The sequence below is a fragment of the Ictalurus furcatus genome, chromosome 15 (genome assembly GCF_023375685.1).
Source record: "Ictalurus furcatus strain D&B chromosome 15, Billie_1.0, whole genome shotgun sequence".
NCBI lineage: Eukaryota > Metazoa > Chordata > Actinopteri > Siluriformes > Ictaluridae > Ictalurus > Ictalurus furcatus.
This window is the reverse complement of record NC_071269.1, coordinates 11,461,344-11,476,912: the sequence shown is the minus strand read 5'-3', so window position 1 is coordinate 11,476,912 and position 15,569 is coordinate 11,461,344. Positions and strand designations below refer to the sequence as shown.

At 38.7% G+C, this 15,569-nt stretch overlaps 3 protein-coding genes across 12 annotated transcripts in view; 1 reads left to right on the top strand and 2 right to left on the bottom strand.

Moving 5' to 3' along the window:
• Positions 1 to 7,299, bottom strand: part of sycp2 (synaptonemal complex protein 2) — a 41,929-nt gene extending 34,630 nt beyond the window's left edge. For all 8 annotated transcript variants that reach the window (XR_008387878.1, XM_053643003.1, XM_053643004.1 and 5 more), the window contains exons 1-3: positions 7,077 to 7,299; positions 3,874 to 3,971; positions 2,002 to 2,139 (exon numbers count right to left, since the gene is read on the bottom strand). Coding sequence is in view for 7 of the 8 variants with exons in the window: in XM_053643003.1 (XP_053498978.1) it covers positions 2,002 to 2,139; positions 3,874 to 3,897 (162 nt within the window). In the remaining variant the exon portion in view is untranslated. The remainder of the gene's footprint in view (positions 1 to 2,001; positions 2,140 to 3,873; positions 3,972 to 7,076) is intronic.
• A 68-nt stretch (positions 7,300 to 7,367) lies between these two features.
• ppp1r3da (protein phosphatase 1, regulatory subunit 3Da) lies at positions 7,368 to 11,105 on the bottom strand. The gene is made up of 2 exons (XM_053643012.1): positions 10,902 to 11,105; positions 7,368 to 10,664 (listed from the first exon to the last, which is right to left on the bottom strand). Exons 1-2 carry the CDS (start codon positions 10,939 to 10,941, stop codon positions 9,721 to 9,723), a joined length of 984 nt encoding a protein of 327 aa, XP_053498987.1. The 5' UTR covers positions 10,942 to 11,105; the 3' UTR covers positions 7,368 to 9,720.
• Positions 11,106 to 11,465: 360 nt separating this feature from the next.
• fam217ba (family with sequence similarity 217 member Ba) lies at positions 11,466 to 15,275 on the top strand. Of its 3 annotated transcripts, none has more exons than XM_053644351.1 (5): positions 11,466 to 11,937; positions 12,115 to 12,331; positions 12,417 to 12,534; positions 12,614 to 12,678; positions 12,780 to 15,275. In XM_053644351.1, the coding sequence occupies exons 2-5, from the start codon at positions 12,225 to 12,227 to the stop codon at positions 14,125 to 14,127; spliced, it is 1,638 nt and encodes a 545-aa protein (XP_053500326.1). In that variant the 5' UTR covers positions 11,466 to 11,937; positions 12,115 to 12,224; the 3' UTR covers positions 14,128 to 15,275. The 3 variants fall into 3 exon arrangements, with proteins under 3 accessions (XP_053500326.1, XP_053500324.1, XP_053500325.1); XM_053644349.1 differs by having other exon boundaries at positions 12,611 to 12,678; XM_053644350.1 differs by having other exon boundaries at positions 11,921 to 12,008; positions 12,611 to 12,678.
• Positions 15,276 to 15,569: the final 294 nt, after the last annotated feature.

The following is a 15,569-nucleotide window of genomic DNA, read 5'->3' as shown; positions in this document are numbered from 1 at the left end:
CATCAGAGTGCCAGATATATAAAGGCTAGAGTGTGAAGAACGAAAGGATCTGTTCATGATCCAAAACATAGAAGCTCATCTGTGAATCATAGTGGAGGTAGTGTCATGGCTTGGGCTTGCATGGCTGCTTCTGGAACAATCTCACTAATCTTGATAGATGATGGAACTCATAATGGTAGCAGTGGAATGAATGCATAACTTTAAAGGAACATTTTGTCTGCCAATTCACAGAGAAATGCTTCCAAATTAATCAGGAGGAACTTTATCATGCAGCAAGACAATGATCCAAAACACTGCCAACTAAAAGGATTTTATAAGGGGAAAAAGTGGAAGGTTTTAGACTGGCTAAGTAAATCACCAGACCTTAATCCAATTGAGCAGCATTTCACCTCCTGAAGAGGAGATTGAAGGGAGAAACTCCCCAAAACAAACAACAACTAAAAGAGGCTGCAGTAAAAGCATCACAAAATAAGAAACCAACAATTTGTTGATGTGAAGGAGTCACAGGCTTGATGAAGTAATTTGCAAGCAAGGGGTATGCATCCAAATATTAAGTGTTATTTACTTTAATTTACTACAAGACTATCTGTTCTTATACTTTTGCTCACCTAAAAATTGTAGTGGTCTGATACAAAAGGTTTTATGATTTACAGCTGGAGAAGTGCAGAAGTTAGTTGCGTCTTGGGGTCAGAAAGTCTCCTAAACTACAATCTGAAGTCACCTACATCACCACAAGTTGTTTGGAAGGGTTTCATGAATAAGGCCTCTACTCTCATCCAAAAACTCAACTCAAGCGTCTTCAGTTTGTCAGACACTACTGGAACTTCAAATGGGATCGGGTTCTATGGTCAGATGAAACCAAAATAGAGCTTTTTGTCAATAAACACCAGAGGTGGTTTTGCACACAGAGAGGTAGACACCATATACTGATGGCTCTTTAATGTTTTGGGGCCGTTTTTCTGCCAGAGGACCTGGACATTTTGTTAGGATACATGGCATTGTGGACTATCAAATATCAACAGATATTAAATGAAAGCCTGACTGCCTCTACCAGAAAGCTTAAAATGGGCCATGGTTGGATCTTCCAGCAGGACAATGACCCAAAACATTAATCAAAATCAACACAAAAATGGTTTACTGACCACAAAATCAAGGTCCTGCCCTGGCCATCCCAGTCCCCTGACTTGAAACTCATAAAAAACCTGTGGGGTGAACTGAAGAGGAGAGTCCACCAGCGTGGACCTCAAAACTTGAAGGACTTGGAGAGATTCTGTATGGAGGAATGATCTCAGATCCCTTGCCATGTATTCTCATCAGGCATTATAGAAGAAAACTCAGAGCTGTTATCTTAGCAAAAGGAGGTAGCACAACGTTTTGACTAAAAGGGTGTCAAGATATTTTTTTGATAAACCTGGGTTTTGTCTGCAATTGTTTGATATCCATGAGAGAAGAGAATTTTTGTGAATTTTTAAACAAAAGATCAAAAGGTTAAACGTCTGGGGGGGGGACACATGGTTACATGTAATTTTCCACTACAAGGATGATCAGCTGTCCTTCCTGTCTCCCTGTAGCACTGACTCAGGCATCTTACATTACGGACATTGAAGTTTATTGCTCTGACCACATCTGCAGTCCTCATGCCTCCCTGCAGCAGGCCTATGGCATGTTCACGCAGGTGAGCAGGCACTCTAGGCATCTTTCTTCTGGTGTTTTCAGAGTCAGTAGAAAGGTCTCTTTAGTGTCCTAAGTTTTGTAACTGTGACCTTAATTGCCTACCGACTGTAAACTGTTAGGGTCTTAAGGACTGTTCTACAGATGCATGTGCAATAATTGTTTGTGGTTCATTGAACAAGCATGAAATACATTGTTTAAACCCTTTCCAATAAAGATTTGTAAAGCTTATTTGGATTTTTACAAAATTATCTTTAAAATACAGTCTCCTAAAAAAAGGGACGTTTCTTTTTTTGTTGAGTGTATATATACAGAATAGTTGAAACTCACCCTGTTAATTAGTTTGTCCAGTTTTGAGATGAACTGTTTGGAGCATTTTGAAGTAACCCCTTCTCTGGTCTCATTTAGTAAAAACTCCTCCAAAGCCCTGAAGTTGTGTTTCAATGCCTGGTCTACCAGTTCCTCCACCTGAATGAGGCACATGTTTATAAAGTTTACACATTTGCATGCATTCGTATGTACAAAAGAAAAGTATGGTCTGAAAATGATGGAGAAGACTGTTTGCGCATACAGTGCCAGCAAGAACAGGACAGGCAGCACATGCTGATAATGTGTATTGCTGGGAAAGACAATGTTTGAAAGATGGAAGATGTTTGTGGGGCTGTTTCTCTTACAAACTGCTAAAAAACATTTGGCTGTTTTTTTGGATATTTTAATTAATATATTCCTTTAGAAACAGAAGTTATTGTGAGTTTTCCCTGTACTTCACACTAGATGTATGTGTGTGTGTGTGTGTGTGTGTGTGTGCACGCATGCAAAACAGTTTTATACCTATTCTGATCCACTCCTGAAGGAAGCCTGACAGATCCTGCCTGCAGTTATTATTTTATTCACATATTATTATTGTATTTTCTACTTTTTATACCCATCTGCAGTATTTTATTTGTGCCATTCTGGAACAGGATCTGTCACTTCTCAGATTTGAAGTTATTTATGTGGATCAGGTGCCTCTGAGGTTTTTATAATATTATTAGTAATAATACTAAAATGTTTTTAATTAATCACTTACTTTATATCGCAGTCCGTACAGGAGTTTTTTTTGTAATTGTTGTGGCTTAAAATGCTTGATTTTGCAGTGGCTTTTTTTCCCCCAATTTTTTTTTTTTTTGTCGCAGAAAACTAATTGAATTGGCGAAATTGAAATTGCCTGAAATTATTATTTTTTTGGTAAATGAAATCTTTCAGCTGTGCTCATGTTCGACACGCGTTAATCGAAGAGGGCTTTGGTTGAATGTGCATTGTTATGTCACACAGCATGTTTTGGCCCAAATCTGTGGAAAATCTGCCACAAAATCTGCAAGCTCCTCAAAATATTATAGAGTTTGCTTTATTTCGTGTTAATATCAGTTAATATCAGTCCTGGAAGGACTGATAAGGGAATTCATGTTGTAATATGTGTGTTATGTTGATTAAAGGGCATAATGTACTTTTGCAAGTCCCAGTGTTCTGAGCAAAAGGTTTGTTATCACTGAAATGGCTGTTATGGCTGTAATCCCTCGTTGTACAATCATCACCATACCTGTGCTATTAGCTCTACATGAAGGCATTCAGCACTATTAAATGACGTGAAGCATTTGGAGCACTGTTGTGTGTGTATATACATTTTCCCTCCCTGTCCACACTGAATCATGTCTCGCTTGGTGCTCTTGTATCTCGTGCTGTACAAATTAAGCACTGAACAACTGTGATGTTTTGTCATGAACTGAATAAGTTGGTTCTATTTCCAAGAGATAAACAATTTAATATATAAAAAATAATATATTATATATATATATATATATATATATATATATATATATATATATATATATATATATATATATATATATATTTCAATCTCAATATAAAGAGATTGAAACAACAGCAACCCTGACCAAGATGAACGAAAGAACAGGCTAAACACGTTGTCCCGCACCATGTCCAATACATTCCCTTGTTACTCTCTACAGTCTTTCTTCATCCCACAAGCTTCATATCTGACCACCTGCTCCTGTGCCTATTACTCACTGGTTCACTGCTTAATTTCAGCTTGGACTGAAGAGTTATTTTTTTTTGTCCAAATGCCTCCTTTAATTTTCTAACAGGTTTTTTTATTTTGCACAAAAATTATTTTTTATTGAAAGGAAATATATAAATTCTCACCTGTATATCCTGATGAGGTGCCATCACATCTGAATGTTACCAAGAAGTATTGCTTATTCAATGAGCATATTTACAAGCAGACCATGAATTTTATAAACCTAAAAAATAAATCAATAAATCAAAATCACAGTCTAAATGCAAGAGAAAACACTACAAACTGAACTATGTTTAAATTCTCCAACTCTATACACACCCTGGCTATGTAAATCATTATTTACAGTATTAATGCATATTAATAAAGCTGCATAAAGGCATAAAGCTTCATAACAGCCTAGCTTTGCATTTCTTTACTGAGTCATCAGTGTGTTTTTGCCCCCATTTCTGATTTGCTTTCCCCCCCAATTCTTTAGTTCTTCAGTGAGTCTCACTCCTTTAAGAAAAGCTATTTCCATAACCTAACCTAATAAGATACAGTGGTGCTTGAAAGTTTGTTTACCCTTTAGAATTTTCTATACATCAGCATAAATATGACCTAAAACAGAGGTTCTCAACCTTTTGCAACTAAAGCCCCCCCCCCAGCTTTACCCATCATGTGGCATGCCATAGATAAAATCTATCCATCCATCTCTCTCTCTCTCTCTCTCTCTCTCTCTCTCTCTCTATATATATATATATATATATATATATATATATACACACACACACACACACACACACATATATATATATATATATATATAAATCTGTTTTTGATATATAGATAGATACATTTTTTTTGCTTTTGAGTTTTTTTACGTTAATTACTTTTCATAACTTGTGATTTTTAAAAATAACTTTTCTAAAACTATATAATGGACAGGTGTGGAACATGAATGATATAAAATGTTTCTGAACACTATAACTACTTTGAACAAGAGAACTAGGCTGTAATAACATGAATTATTTTACATGTAAAACATGTTGTATTACATTTGTCTTACGTTCTAAAAACATTCACATGTGAATTATGTAAATTGGGATGAAGGGCACGTCTCGTTATCCATGACATTGTTAAATCTCCGGCGCTCAGCCCCTCACTGAACAGAGCAGACGCAGAGAGAGGTAAGAGATAAGCAGGAAAGCAAGACCTCACACTTGCAGGACAGTACTGGTGATATTTGGAAAGTCGCTAAGGTTTGTCCAAAAAGTCTCTAGTTTTGTTGCTATGCACTTTTGGTGGTTTTCTTTTTTAAGTCGCTAAAGAGGTCTGAACAGTCGCTAAGTTGGCAACACTGGTCTGCGCTGACAGCTAGATAAAAGGCAGGCTAAGCTCTGCTTCTCTCCAGCAAAAAGAAAATACAGAGGTAGAGAGACCGCAGAGTTTTTCCATTTATGCACATTCTATTTGAAAAGCAATAAAATACATCGAGTACTCAAATGATGTCCTGTCTGTTTTCTTCTTGAAAAAATTTGCACCCCCCTCCCGCTTCTCAACCAGGCGCGACCCCCTGGTTGAGAACCACTGACCCAAAACATCATCAGATTTTCACACAAGTCCTAAAAGTAGACAAAGAGAAGAACCCAGTTAAACAAATGAGATAAAAATATTATATTTAGTCATTTATTTATTGAGGAAAATGATCCAATATTACATATCTGTGAGTGCCAAAAGTGTGTGAACCTTTGCTTTAAGTATCTGCTGTGACCCCCTTGTGCAGCAATAACTACAGCTAAACATTTCCAGTAACTGTTGATCAGTCCTGCATATCAGCTTGGAGGGATTTTAGCCCATTCCTCAGTACAGAACAGCAACAACTCTGTGCTCTTCCACAACATTTCTATTGAATTATGGTCAAGACTTTGACTTGGTCATTCCAAAACATAAACTTTATTTGATAGAACGACTTGTGTGCTTAAAGTCATTGTTGTGCTGCATGCCCCACTTTCTCTTGAGATTCGGTTTATGGACAGATGTCCTGACATCCTTTATAATTCGCTGGTATAATTCAGAATTCATTGTTCCATCAATGATGGAGAGTCATCCAGGCCCAGATACAGCAAAACAGGCCCAACCCATAATACTACCACCACCATGTTTCACATATGGGATAAGGTTCTTAAGCTGGAATGCAGGGTTTTCATTTCTCCAAAACATAACACTTCTCATTTAAAACAAAATGTTTTTCCAACAGCCGTCTGGTTTGTCCACGTGATCTTTAGCAAACTGCAGAAGGGCAGTAATGTTGTTTTTTGAGAGCAGTAGCTTTCTCCTCGCAACCCTGCCATGCAGACCATAATTGTTCAGTATTCTCGTAATGGTGGACTCATTAACATCAACATTAGCCAATGTGAGAGGTCTTTAGTTGATTAAAATTACCCTGGGTTTCTGTGCGATATCACACATTATTACACATCTTGCTCTTGAAGTGATCTTAGTTGGTCGACCTCCTGAGGAGGGTAAGAATGGTCTTGAATTTCCTCCATTTGTACACAATATGTCTGACTGTGGATTGGTGGAGTCCAAACTCTTAAGAGAGGGTTTTGTAACCTATTCCAGCCTGATGAGCTTCAACAACTCTTCTGAGGTCCTCAGAAATCTCCTTTGTTCATGCCATGATACACGTCCACAAACGTGTTGTGAAGATCAGACTTTGATAGACCCCTGTTCTTTAAATAAAACAGGGTGCTCACTCACACCTGATCATCATTGCACTAACTGAAATCACCTGACTCTAATTTCACCTTCAAATGAAACTGCTAATCCTAGAGCTTCACATACTTTCGCCACTCACATGTATGTAATATTAGATCGTTTTCCTCAACAAATAAATGACCAAGTATAATATTTTTGTCTCATTTGATTATCATCATTTAGGACTTGAGTGAAAATCTGGTGTTGTTTTAGGTCATATTTATGCAGAAATGTAGATAATTCTAAAGGGTTCACAAACTTTCGGGCAGCACTGTAGCTAGTTAGTTCACCTCGGACTGTCCAGGAATATATTACCATATATTAATATTAACACTGCACAATACCCTTATCTAAACGTTAGCTTTACATTGTTTGTTTTCTAGCTAGCGAAAGGTTAGCCACATCCAGTGTTCTAGTTATTATATTTTAACACCCAAACACTAAATAGACATTAGCTATGTAATAACTGATCGACCAGGTCAAGATAAAGCTTTATTTACTAACATAACCCTAACTGATTCCTCAGGATTTTAATAGCTGTAGTTAGTTATAATTGGATAGCTCCGTTAGCTCATAAGCACAGATTTCTTACCTCAGCTCTGACAGGCGCGTTAACGTTATCCTGCTCTTAAAGTAAACCCGAAATCATGCTAGATATCTATTTAAAATACTTCAACAAATACATTCCTAAATAATAAGAAGAACAGAAGCGAATATTGAGCGGTTAAACTAAGTTCAGGAGCACTTGTTTTAAAGCGCCTGTTTTTCTCCACAAACACTGAGCGGGAAAAAAGCTCACGCGCACGGCAACGACAATTTTTTTTTTTTTTTTTTTTTTTTTTTTTTAAACATGAGCCGTTTGAGTGAAAAGAAAAGATTCGATTCTTTTACCAAGTGACTCGTTCAGGGTCGAGAAGGAAAGAGTTTTGGGTAATCCTATAGGATAATAATATAATATATATCGCTTTGGGTAATCCTATAATATATTATATATCACTTTGCGTAATCCTATAGGATTATAATATATCGCTTTGCGTAATCCTATAGGATTATAATATATAGCGCTTTGGGTAATCCTATAATATAATATATAGCGCTTTGGGTAATCTTATAATATAATATAATATATAGCGCTTTGGGTAATCCTATAATATAATATATGGCGCTTTGGGTAATCCTATAATATAATATATAGCGCCTTGGGTAATCCTATAATATAATATATAGCACTTTGGGTAATCCTATAATACAATAATAGATAGCCCTTTGGGTAATCCTATGGGATTATGTTCAGGGCCCCCTTATTATTAAAATCTTGTATAAAAAAAAAAAAAAAAAAATTCAACCTCAGACATGAATGGATACACATGTAATTCAACAATCTGGATCAGCAAACTAAGACAATGTAGGCTAGGCTTAGGTATTGTGTTCAGTAATCTTTCAAATCACACATGTAGTACACACAAGCAGTCAGTATCCTGGGTTTATTGTTTAGAAAAACAATACATTCCATTTAGGGTCAAAATAGTTCTCAAAAAAACAGTAAAGGCGTTCAGCAACGATTAGGCCTACATTAGACCAAAACACAACAGTGAAGTATTACCAACTACAAACAAACAGATAACTTAAAAATCCATTGACAGCTCCAACCTGTTGTGTTATCTGACCCAAACAATCAGACAGTCTGATTAAGAAAACCGAGCAACTGAACGAGCTCATTAAACAAGTTCAAAGGGAGGAAAGTTTTTCAAATGAGAACAATGCATTACTGAACCAGGTTATAGACTACACAACAAACGACATTTGGGCTATTTAAAGCTTCATCTTCCTCGCCTTTTCTTTGGCAAATCTTGCGATTACCTTGTCCTTGTCAATGTCAACTTCTCTTTTGATGCAGAGCAGTGCTAAATTTGAGAGCTACGACTCACCCATTGTTAATCGCAAATAACTTTTGGTGAGTTTCAGACGGCTAAAAGTCCTCTCTGCCTGTTGCTGTTCTAAAGGGAAATGACACATACTGTATGTAAACAAATTGCAACACACAATTTAGTAGCTTGCGATGTAATGATTTTTTAAAAACTAATTTTGTAATAAAATGATTTGGAATGGACATTTGATTTATGTTTTCTTACTAAAAAATTAAATAAATTTACAAAAAAAAAAACTTCATGATCAGTAGGGGCCCCCTTAGAAGGCGGACCCAGGGTTGTTCGTGCCATCGCCAAACACACCCCCCCCCCCCCCCACTCTGCCAATGTAATGAACCTATGACTTGAGGACTGTTTCCTGTTATTAATGAATACTCATTTGACATAGTTACTGAGTGTTAAAACTGTGTATAAAAAAAGGATGACCAAATCTTTCTGAACGAGTCGTTTAATCCATGTGATCCGGTTCAGTTCACTTTAAAGATTTGTTCAAATAAAATGCTCCCATGTACTGCACCAAGAAAAACAAAACATTGGGATGGAATAAAGGATTTATTGCTTAGTTTACAAAATTGTGAGTTTAATGTAATTCATTTCCTTCTAACCATTACTCAGGCACTTCAGATAAAAGAGCATTTGGCAAATAGTGACTTAGAGGCTTATAACTCAATAATGTTTGGTAAGACATTCTATTCAATAGTCTCAGCTCACAAGGTAAACAAATACTGCACATCATATTTTGCTCTATGATCAAAAGTCCAGCTGGTGGCACAGATGTATCTGTAAGGGTTCATTAGTAGTTGTGGTAGTTATTTGGATGTCAGAGTCCTAATTCTTTCCAGGACTATCTCAGATGTTTTGGCAAACAATTTGTTATTCGATTTTGATACAATAAAGTGTGCTGGTGAATAGCAGACAAACATTCAGTGGCCACTTTATTAGGTTAAGTAAACATAACTAACCCTAACCCTAGTGCATAACAACACTCCAGTGCCTGTGACACACCTACCAATACCTCCCCCCCCCCCACACACACACAAAAACAAAACCATGCCACGATCATGTTAGTGTCATTAATGTGCTGAGAATGGTCCACCACCCAAATAATATCTTATCCTTCTTGTGACAGTCCCTTTACACTGATGAAAAGCTGATTAGCAAATTGTGAATTACAAAAGATGGGCTACATTCACTAAATGTATACCTACAAAGTGCATCTACAGTATATAAGTTTACCAAATTAAAAGGCAGATGTAGTGAATAAAGTGGCCACTGAGAGTATACTGTACATACACTGATTCAGAACGCTCACACAAAATGTATCATGCTATCTTCACATTCCTTGGGCACAGGGATTTTGTAGCTCTGGCAGACTAACTTGTAATTTTGTCCCTCATTGTTGTCCCAAAACTGAGTGCCCTGCACTTTATAGCAGACTGCAAACTCCAGTACAGCTCCAGGGTGTAGGATGAACGGTGGAACTGGGAGATGGAACCGAAAACTGTCACAGCTACATCCACAGGAACGGCCTTCCAAGTATTTATTGGCAACCCAGCAAGCCTTGGTGTCAGCACAGCTCTTCCAGTTTGTGAAAGAGTAACGAGCGATAACCTCTTTCTCAAAGGCCAGGTTGACCACTTGGACAATCCCAATGATGCCAGGCTCATAGCATAAAACACGTTCCAAGCACACTTGCTGATTACATAAACGTTCCAGGAAATTTGAACAGTCACCAGGTTGTTCAGGGAACACAGGTTTCAAATAGGGTAGGGAAATCTCCAAGCTCTTATTGGCTGCTAGCTCTGCGTTCATCAAAAGTCTAAACAAAACATGTTCCGGTACAAACGGGTCTTCTCCACTTCTGAAAACCTTAACATTTTCTAGGTCCATTCCCAGTGAGTCCACAAATCGGACCCCAATTCTACCACTCATCCGCCGCCTTTCTGAAGGTGACGGTAGAGACTGGGCCCGTCTATGGATGATGGGCTTGGGAGGGGGTTCACAGGAGAAACTACGGCCTGCTGGTCTCTGTTGTGGCGATGTGGGACTAGGTGGACGAATTTTCACAGGCTTTCTCTCTCTTTTGGTGTTTGACCATGCTTTGTCTCTATGGTTCAGAGGGGACGCTTGCTTTGAGATATCTGACACCCCAACAAAAAATAGCTCATCATCTGATTCTCCTGAGGATGTATTTTCCTGGCTGTGTCTGGTAGAACAAGCCATATCCAGTGTACGACAAGGCTTTACTACACCTGAAGGTAAATAAAACACATTACTTGACTTACAGTTTCATTTCTCAGTGAGGACAATGTCATTAAATCAACGCCAAATTCAAGTAAAGCAGTTTGTTGTGGCACTTAAGTGTATAAGCCTGAGAAAAAAAAATCAGGTGCAATGCCATTTTCAGGTTTCTCTCTAGTTCAGTAACTCCACATATCTTTGAAATGTCACCGGGAAGCAGTTTGTGCGTCATAATCATATCGTCTCACCATAAACTTCCGATCCGATGTGTTTTGCTATTTCTTTCATCTGCAGCTCCTCCAGTAGTGTTTATACATTACATCGTTGTCGAAATAATGATGGTCATATAGGTTAAACTGCACAACCTAAGCCTGAGACATTACTCTCACAAACTGCGTAAAGCCTGCAGAAGTGTAGTGCCAAACGGGTACAAACTAAAGAAGTGTGTTTCGGGAGCGAGCCGGTTCTTTGATCCGGCTCTTTGGAGCCGACTCGCATATGAATCCGTTTCCGCATTTTTTCTCTTTGACCCCCACCCCCATCATCTGAACTTTTACTTGTGTATGTCAGCTGTGTATGACAGCTGCATGTTTAAGATGTATTTAGCCTAGCTAATTGAAATGAATCACATGGATTAGAGTAGGCGACTGGTTATAATTGTCAAATATATTTTATAAGATACAATATACATGAATGTCATTTTGTTTATCAAATGTTAGTGTAAGATTCCATGAACAATTTCAGCCATAAGGTGAACAGTCACTGGTCAAATTTTGGTCGAGTCAGGAAAAAACACACACACACACACACACACACACACACACACACACGTGCCAATGAGCAGTTTAGGAGCCGAAAGAGTCGGCTCTTATTAGTGAACTGACAAAACGATCCGACTCGGCGAAGAGTCGAATTACCGTCACTAATACACACACGCACACACACACACACACACACACACACACACACTGAGGCTGCGTGACGGCTGCATCACTCCTTTGTGGGTAATGAAGTTACTTACACAAACAGCAGTATGTAGCGTTTGTAAACACTACCTCGAACCACTTTTAGTGGCTAAATCATGACAGTATAATGAGCTTCTGCTTGCATTGACTGTACGAAGAGGTGTCATAGTCTCCAGCAAAATATCCAACCACTAGATTTCATTTCAAGGCGCACTTCATTTCCCGTCATGCATAGCGTCACAGCGGCACTGAACGCACACGGAGAAGGTAAACAAGACTGAAAAAAAGCCTTCAGTGATAGCTGACAGGTTAATAAACGGTAAGTTTCATACGACGCATGTTGTTAGCTGCACTTAAGCTCGGCTGCTGGTGTCAGGATGTCGCCTGGAGGTAGATTTTGCTAACAAACACCACGGAAAGCTATTTACAGAAATATCTGCGAATTATTCGGACCTTCAGTAACCTGCTGTTATTCACTGCTCTTTACCGTTTCCAGGCATGCAGTGATTACAACATCGTGACATTCTGCAATGGTCAGATCAAGACGAGTTGACTGGTTTAAATGGGACATTTCTTGGCAACATTAGCATTGGCGGATTTGTTGCAATGGGACCCATTTTACAAGAAAGGACAACATCGACGATACTGAAGAGGGTGCCAGTTAAAGAGAAGATTAGAGTTAAGAATTCAGAAAATACTGAGATCGTTACCAGGTATGAGTCTTTGGGGGGAACTATGGAGACCATAGTCTGCATATATACAGTAGACCATGTTTTGATGTTTTGTTTGTATTTTCAGCAACAATAAAACAGGTGGCAAAGTCAATCAGAACCAGAAACCTCAGAAAAAAACAAGCTTGGTGCATAAGAATGTCATTTCAGGACAGGACAAGGAGCCCTTGCCCAGAGCTGAAACTGTAAGTTTGTCTTTTTGTATACATGGAGAGCATGTAAATATAACAGAATTATGTGACTTTTATTGTGATTTGTCAGAAGGGCCAACACAGGAACCAAACAAAGCACGTCAAGAGTCCTAACGCTGGCATGTACAAGATGCTACAGTGAGTTTGTCCCTTTTAAAGTGCCAATGTATTTAGCTGTTTTGTATACCACTTTGTACCCCCCCCCCCCCAAACCTCTGATGTGCTCTGTATGTTTACAGCACACAGTTTGAAGCTGACATAAGGCATCCAAGGTCCAAGCCATCACTATCAGAATGGGAAGAGAAGAGGCAGAAGGTGCAGCACCAGTCCCCATGCTGCACTGAGGTTGAGCAGAGCTATGCAGCCCGAGAAAAGAGCCGGCGTGCTTTATCACTTCCGCTGGCCCCTCATCAGTTCCGCTTGCCTGCAAATGTCCGAGACCTTGAGTCCCTGCGCCTCCTGGAACACAAAGAGGATGACACAGACAGTGCCAGTGACCTGTCTGATTCAGAGAGGCTCCCTGTGCTGCCTTCTCCCTGCACCCCTCCTCAGCTCAATCTCAGAGCGGAAATCGTTGACTCAGTGGACCTGCATCCAGATATCCCAGGCCCCAGGACAGTACAAACAGAAAGGGATAGCTACAATTATTCTGATTTCCTACCTCCACCTTTCAACACCTGGAGCCTGAGGCAACTTGCCGTCTTCTTGAACACGGAGGGGAAACGTGCACCACGTCCCAAACCGGTTGGCCAGCTTGAGATGTTCCTGGAACGTCTGCTGCAGCTAGAGTGGCACCAGGTCCAGACCATTCAGAATGAGAGCAGCCAACCCACGGCAGCCAATGTACGTATTAGATGTCGTGCCCCTAATGGTCCACAAATAGCCAGCCTTTCTCGACCTCACACAGCACCTCCTACTCGCCTCAGCTCCCCCAAAAGCATGCGCCAGAGTCAGCGCCCCTTTCCTTTTACTCTCCTATCATCCCTGGGCAGCCCATCATCATGCCAGCTATCTCGCTGCCTCTACTGCCATGCACGCTACCCATTGTGCAATGGGAGCTGTTCTCCATATACCTACCAGCGCCATTCCCGCCTCAGCCCACTGCTGGAGCGCAAAACTTCACCCAGCATCACGCACAAAAGAAGCAGTAGTGAAAGTAGGGCTTCAGCCTTGGAGAACAAAGCCATGGGTAGACCTTATTATCCTGTAAGCCCAAAAAGCCACCAAAAACAAATGGAGGCTGATGGAAGTCTGCAAAAGGTTTCTCAGGAGCTGAGTATGAAGAGCAAAAGACAGCCTTCAGCCTGGAAAGGGCACAATGGGAGAGCTGCTGAAGCAGAGAGTCACAAAGATCCACCTGTGGGAACGAGAAGTGCACTTGATAAGCGCGTCGGTGCTGCTAATAAACGAGACTCCCTTCTTTCAGGGAAGAGAGAACAAAAAGAAGGGCGGCAGACAGAGATTGGGGGCAGTGGTGCAGTGGCTGGGGTTAAAAGAGTTGTCAGTGAAAATAATAGCATTAAAGGGAGCAGGGCAGATAGAAAGCTAAAAAAATGCCCACTTGTTCAAGTAAAACAATTACAATAATCATACATTAATCATCAGAAACGTAACAGCTTGAGTGCACAATATGTGTCACAATAACTATTTATCTGCAAAATAATATTTTGCATTGCATTGTATTTACTACATTTCCTTTAGAAGGTTTTAGGATAACAGCTGACTTTTTGGTCTGTTATGAAAGATGTAATATTTAAATTGTATTAGTTTCGCAAAAGAGGGTTATTTATTTAATATGTAAAGTTTAATAAATTATTTGGACATATCTCCTGGAAGAAGACAGTTCTTGTAAATGCTTACCTACAGTAAAATCCTCATTTACAGTTAAGGCCTAGACATTACAAATTTGATTAAGATATAAACATTAGTGTTTTTGAAGTGGTTCCTGCTAGCCTGTTGCCAGCAACATGTAATTTAAAGTTTGTTTGGACCTACAGTAATATGGTACTAATATACATTAAAGAATGTATATTTTTGACATGAATAATGAATGTTTTGTAATGGCTATATGTATTTTTGTAATGTGACGTGTATATAAGGGCTTTTCTCTGTTGAATTTAGGCAATCTTTTTTTTTTTTTTGCTATTTTGTTCATATTTGTCTTCTTTATTGCCCTTTGGTACTACACAACATTTATTGCTTGCTCATGTATATTTTGAGCATGCTGTATTCTCTATTTTGAGCAATATCTTGTATTTGCTAAGTATAGTTTTCATATGATGTTAAGGAGGTGCAGTTGTTAAAGTATGTTCTAGATTTTCAGAATACAGTTTGTTGTTTGATGATATCATAAATGTATTTTTAGGAGCATGTCTATTATTTCAGTATCCTTGTCTCTATTTTTGCCCATTTTATTTCTCAGAAAAAGTGCATAAAGTTGTTAATTGTCTTTTGGTGCCGCATGTGTTAATTTTATTGGAAAAGTAATGGTAGTGACTATACTGTTAAGATTTATAGATGAACACCTTACTTGAATAATGTCGGATGGTATCTGATTGAGGTAGTAGGCATCTTGCTACTGTATTTCTGCACCTAAACTTTTAGTATTTTATTTTTAATGTTTGTGTGTCAAAGGCATTCAACTGGGAAAAACATGTTCATGTACCATTCTGCTTTTGTTTGACTGAATGCACTATTTTATGAGAAATGTTATAAAATTATTCATGCCCTCATCAGATTGTCTTGTTTTGCCTATCATTCTTTTACATGCCAGTTCATGGCTGATTTGCAGGATATTGAAATTTATGTTCAATCATATATAAATACAATCACAAACATACTTTTTACAAATGACTTACGCAAATGAAATTGATAGAATACATACAATGCCTTGCATATGTATACCCCCCCACCTCCACCCCCTTGAATGTTTCCACATTTTTAGTGTTACAACCTGGAATTAATATGGAATCTATTAGGATTATACTGTATATCATCAACCTACACATAACTCATAATATTGAAGTGGA